The 5,631-nt window shown below is 44.2% G+C and overlaps 1 protein-coding gene across 1 annotated transcript; it reads left to right on the forward strand.

Annotated features, from left to right (window-relative positions):
* The first annotated feature begins 3,905 nt into the window (after nucleotides 1-3,905).
* Nucleotides 3,906-4,850, forward strand: LOC101975103 (vomeronasal type-1 receptor 4). Its single transcript, XM_021721127.2, has one exon. The coding sequence runs from the start codon at nucleotides 3,906-3,908 to the stop codon at nucleotides 4,848-4,850; it is 945 nt and encodes a 314-aa protein (XP_021576802.2).
* Nucleotides 4,851-5,631: the final 781 nt, after the last annotated feature.

Here is a 5,631-nt window from a genome sequence, read left to right on the forward strand (position 1 = left end):
GGTAAAGGACAGGGAAAGAAGTGCCATGGCCAGTCTCCACAACGCCTCCCCTGAGGGTCACAGGGTCCCTCCCTGCAGGTTCTTCCTCCCTGCACTCCTGTCAGGCCTCAGCCACTGTGGGCTCCTGCAACTGCACAGACCAGTGTGAGGCTGAGACGTGGAGAGACAGGAAATGAGGAAACGCTATGCAGAAGGGAAAGTGGGTCCTGTGCTACCTCCGGGGTCTTCAGAGAAACTCTGTTGAGCAGTGTGGCCTTCAGTTCTGTTCACCTCTGTTAGTCTGTGTGCCAGCTGTCAATCACTGTTTCCTACACATTCTTGATGTTCGCATTTTGGGTGCTGATAGGGTAGTCTTGCCAACTGTGGAAGACTGGACTTCCCTGGACAGCAATGGATAGAGATAGAATCGGGCTCCTCAGAGGACGTGATTCATATGGAAGTTCACCTGTCCTAGGATGCAGGGAAAACATTACAAAATAGCAAATATGTAGAATGAACTATTCAGAAGTTCTAATGGACACAAACACTATCTTTAGTGGTACTGTGTTCTGGTTAGCATTTTTTCCCAAATGAGTGGATTATAACTGTTCTTGCCAAGTGGAAGATACTGGCAACTATGAAAGAGATGGTAAGTTATTTTCTCATCCTAGTAATCATTTTGCCACCTACCTTAAGGTGTCATGTTGTCTTCCACAATACACAATACAACTTACTTTTTTCAGATATTGGACAACATACTTGGATGGGCATTTTTCTGAAGAAGACCAGCCAATGGCCGGCAGATCCATGAAAGGATGGTCAGAATCCCCAACCATCAGGGGAATGTACAAAGCCACACCCAGGAGTCACCGCATAACTATTAGGACAGATGATTTCCAAAGATGAGAAAGCAAGCGCTGGGAACTCTATGGAGAACAGAGGACCTGGTGCCCTGTAGGAGACCGCGGGAACTGGCAGAGCCACCATGGAAAGCAGTGAGAGGCTCCCTCTGAAAATTGAAAGTGAAGCCATCTCCCTTCTGGGTGAGCGTCGAAAGGGAAAGAATCCAGTGCCTCAAAGAGACAGCTGCACTGACCACAGTGGGCAGGACATGCCAGCAGCCCAGGTGTCCACCAGGCCTGTGTGGGCATGGGGTCTCTTCACGTAAGGGAGCATGATGGGGCCTCCTAGGTCCGGAACTACTGCCACCGTGAGGACAGGAGTGAACCTGGAGGGCAGAGCAGGAGGTGACATAAATCAAAGAGAAGCCCTGTGTCTCACCCAGATGTGGAATCTACAGTAGTCAACGCCTCAGAAACAGAGTGGAAAGAGGGTTACGAAGAGGAAGGTAGTGAGGGACACGTGGGGTTGGTCAAAGTGCACAAAGTTCCATTATCACACGGATGAACTCTGGGACCCACTGCCCAGCCTGGAGACCGCATTAGCGAGACAGTGTTGTGTTCTTGAAATTTGCTGAGATCCTGATTGTCCTCACCCCGACACACCAGGTAACCATGGAGGTGATGGGACATGCCTAGCTCACTGCCAGTCTTTCACACGACAGACCTCAGTATTTCTTGCACCCTTCAAGTGAGACCCTGTGTGTCTCCAGGGAAGATGGATAAGTACAAGCCTATCCAAACTTTCCAATATCCTCTTAAGACTTATTATGAAGCAACTTATAATTGTTGTTGAAAAGCATCACCTGGGGAGAAAGTTTTCAGCAGTGTTGTCCTCAACTCCCCAAGCCTGTATGTCCATTGCTGCTGTCGGTACAGAGAAAATTGCAGGTCTGAGGGGAGGTGAGGTCACAGAGTCACAGACCCATATCTCAGGACCTGGCCGCCTCCCTGCAGCACATCCCCTGGTCACAGAGGCCGCTGCACTGAGATCACCATCCTGGTCAAGAGAAAGAGCCAGGTGAATCATCCAGTGTCAGTGTGAGAGCAGCATCTGTGAGGGAAGACCCATTTCAAGAGTCTGGGTAAGTGATCACATCAAAAAAGGGGGCTGCAGATTGAAACTGGTTGAATGTGAAAGCCATACAGGAAAAAGAAATTCCTGAGGAGTGGGTTCAGGTAGTAAAAGAAATGGGGTCCCTGATCCTGCACCAATCCCTGATGGCTTAGTCTGATCTTCACTGCCAGTGTTTGTTGGGTTTTAATCCAAGGGAAAATGAACTGTGAGTTTTTCAAGGTACATGAGGAGGTGTTTTAAAGTCAATCTTGAACTCTGCCTCCATGACCTCAATCCTAGTGTACATCTTCAGAACTCTGCAGCCAGACCTGTAATCTCTCCTTGCTTCTCTTACGGAGTAGGAAGAGCTCACAGGAATCCTCTAGTACCGTGGAGAAATGATCTGACAGTGACTGTATAAGCAGAAAGGTTTCTCTAACTCTGTGCCTGGTGGCAGCCAATGGAGACAGCAATTACAGCCGTCCTGAAACCATCAGTGGTTTATGATTATGGCGAGGCTATTTTCCTCTTAATGTGGTAAGCAACAAGAAGGAAAAAGTGAACATAACCATTATTGTTTTCAACATGACCTGTCAGAGATTTGTCATCGTGTCGTCGACAATACTTTCTTCACTGCAACAAATGCATCATCTGTTCTAGGAGTCTGATGGTGGAGCAGGCTATGAGTCCACAAGGCAGATGTAGGAAATCTCTTTGCTGTCTGTTTAATTTTCTGTGAACCTAAAATTTCTTTAAACAGCAAAGTCTGCTAAATGTAGGCATTGAAATACCACAGAAATTCTGATATTTCCATTTTTAAATATAAAAGTTTTCATGCCTAACTTTGGTGCTTTGGGTAGGTGGTTTCCATTGAAATACCATTCCCCAACCTTGCTTCCTGGGAAGAGTTATACCTGGCTAGATATTAATGAACTCATATGTAACTTATTCAATAAGTGAATATTTTATATTTAGACTACACATTTTTATTCCAAGTTAATTCTTTGTGCCCCAAAGCTGAGGATGTGGCCTGTGAAATGGGCAGCATTTATGTGATGAGGGCCATTGAGCTTGTGTTCCTAATACACAGCCAAGTGAGTTACAGGGTAGCTGTCCTGATGTGGAGCCAGTCCTGTCTCATTGCAGGTGACTCACTGTGGGACAGGTGTCTGCTATAGTTCCCTCAGTGCACCTGCAGTTACTAAAACATCTAAAGGTTCCCCCATAATTGCTGTAGCATGTACAGGAAATAAAACTTTACAAAGAAATGGAAACATCAACATAAGAAGCTACAAAATATGAGTTTAGAAGATATTAGAAATATACAAAAGTAATAGTAAAAAACAAGCTAGAATGATAGAAGAACCCACCTCGTTAGCTTTAGGAATGCTTGGGGATTCATCTACCCTCTCTGTAAACAGTCAGCCAGTTTCAAGACCCCTCTTGGCACCTGATCAGAGTATGCATATGGACAGAGACTTCATCTCTGTGTTCATAAATTCTCCTGGTTGTCACTCAAAGCCATCTCAGCACCTGCCTATACTTGTGAAAGAATCACCATGTATTGCCTTCATAGGTGGAATTTATACACACTTCATGCCTTAACTATTTATACAAACCTCATTAAACCCTGCTAGTGAACCAGTTATGGTTGCACACACCTGTAATCCCAGGGACTCAGGAGGCTAAGGCAAGAGGATTGAGAGTTCAAACCCAGCCTCAGCAAATTAGCGAGGCCCTACGCCACTCAGCAAGACCCTATCTCTAAATAAAATTTAAACAGGGCTGTGGATGTGGTTTAAGTGTCCCTGGGTTCAATCTCTGGTACAAAAGAAAACTGATAATGAAAATAAAACCTTAAGTAAAATTTCACAGTGGGAATGCTGGATTTTGTTTGAGAGGACACATGCAGCCCAGGCCTCCTGTTCCCCTGCAGGACCCTCCAGCTGGGAAACCAAGGAACTGGCAGGATGGCGGCCAGTGATGTGGCTCTAGGCATCATCTTCCTGGCACAGACTGTGGTTGGAATTCTGGGCAATTCCTCTCTTCTCCTCCATTACCTGGTCCTTTACTTCACTGGGTGCAGAGTAAGACACACAGACTTGATTCTTCATCACTTGATTGTGGCCAACTTGTTAGCTCTCCTGTGTAGAGGAGTTCCCCAGACAATGGCAGCTTTTGGAGTGAAAGATTTCCTCAGTGATTTTGAATGCAAGCTGTTTTTCTATCTTCACAGGGTGGGCAGGGGTGTATCCATGGGCAGCACCTGCCTCCTGGGTGTCTTCCAGGCCATTAAGATCAGTCCTGGTGACTCCAGGTTGGCAGAGCTTAAAGTGAAAGCTCCCATGTACATTGGCTCCTCCATATACCTGAGCTGGATCCTATATCTCCTTGTAAATGTTATTTTTTTTATGTTCATGACTGGGAGAAGAAGCAACAAAAACTTCACAATTCTAAAAGATTTCGTATACTGTTCTAGTGTTCGTCATGACGCAACCACAGACTCACTGCATGCAGCATTGCTAACCTTCCCTGATGTCGTGTGTGTGGGGCTCATGATCTGGGCCAACAGCTCCATGGTGCTCATCCTGCACAGGCACAAGCAGAGAATGCAGCACGTTCATAAGTCCAGCTCCCTCAGGTCCTCCCCTGAGTCCAGAGCCACCAAAACCATCCTCCTCCTGGTGAGCACCTTTGTCTCCTTTTACACACTTTCCTGCATCTTTCAGGTTTGCTTGGCTATTTTGTATAATCCCCACTGGCTGCTGTTAAACACATCTCTGTGGATCTCTGGGTGTTTCCCAGCTGTCAGCCCCTTTCTGCTCATGAGCAGAGACTCCAGTGGCAGTAGGCTCTCCTTTGCCTGGAAAAGGAATAGGAAAACCCCTGGGCTGGGGATGTGGCTCAAGCGGTAGCACGCTCGCCTTGCATGCGTGCGGCCAAACAAACAAAGATGTTGTGTCCGCCAATAACTAAAAAAATAAATATTAAAATTCTCTCTTTCTCTCTCTCCCTCTCTCACTCTCTCTTTAAAAAAATATTTATTAAAAAAAAAGAAAACCCCTGATCTGTGATGCATATGTCATCTGTAAGGTTTTGCTCAATTTTTACTTGTATTCATTCTTTACCACAAAATTGTAAGAACAGTTATGCTAGGTCAAATCTCTTGAGAATACACAGCATAGACACTGGATATTAAAAATGTGTGCATATGTACCTCATGTGGGTGTGCACATGAGTTCCTGGCCATGCATTTCACTTGAATTATGTTTTCTATCCATCAAGCAGTAATTCTGGAAAGTTATATTTAACAAATGTAAATTTAATATTTAAAAAACAATGCCAATTACAACAATGGAAAAGTACTTTAGTGTGAAAACATTTTCTTTGATTGCTTTTATATTCCAGTTGTTAACTTATTGACATATGTGGAATGCATTTTTATTGATCAGAATTTCTCTATATGTCTTAGCTATGTTTTCTGAAGTATCAAGGCAAATCTACTCAAACAATATTTGCCTTTAGTAGGTAAAATCTTTTTATATATTTCACATAATATTGAACATAATAGGAAACCATTGTCAAGTTAAGAAACAAGTAGTATTTAATTTTCTTATTTGATTTCTGCTGTCTTATATTCAGAATGCTGTTGCATCTTTTCAAAACATAATCGTGATGTTAACTTATTTAATACAT

Source organism: Ictidomys tridecemlineatus, chromosome 15 (genome assembly GCF_052094955.1).
Source record: "Ictidomys tridecemlineatus isolate mIctTri1 chromosome 15, mIctTri1.hap1, whole genome shotgun sequence".
In the NCBI taxonomy this organism is placed as follows: Eukaryota; Metazoa; Chordata; class Mammalia; order Rodentia; family Sciuridae; genus Ictidomys; species Ictidomys tridecemlineatus.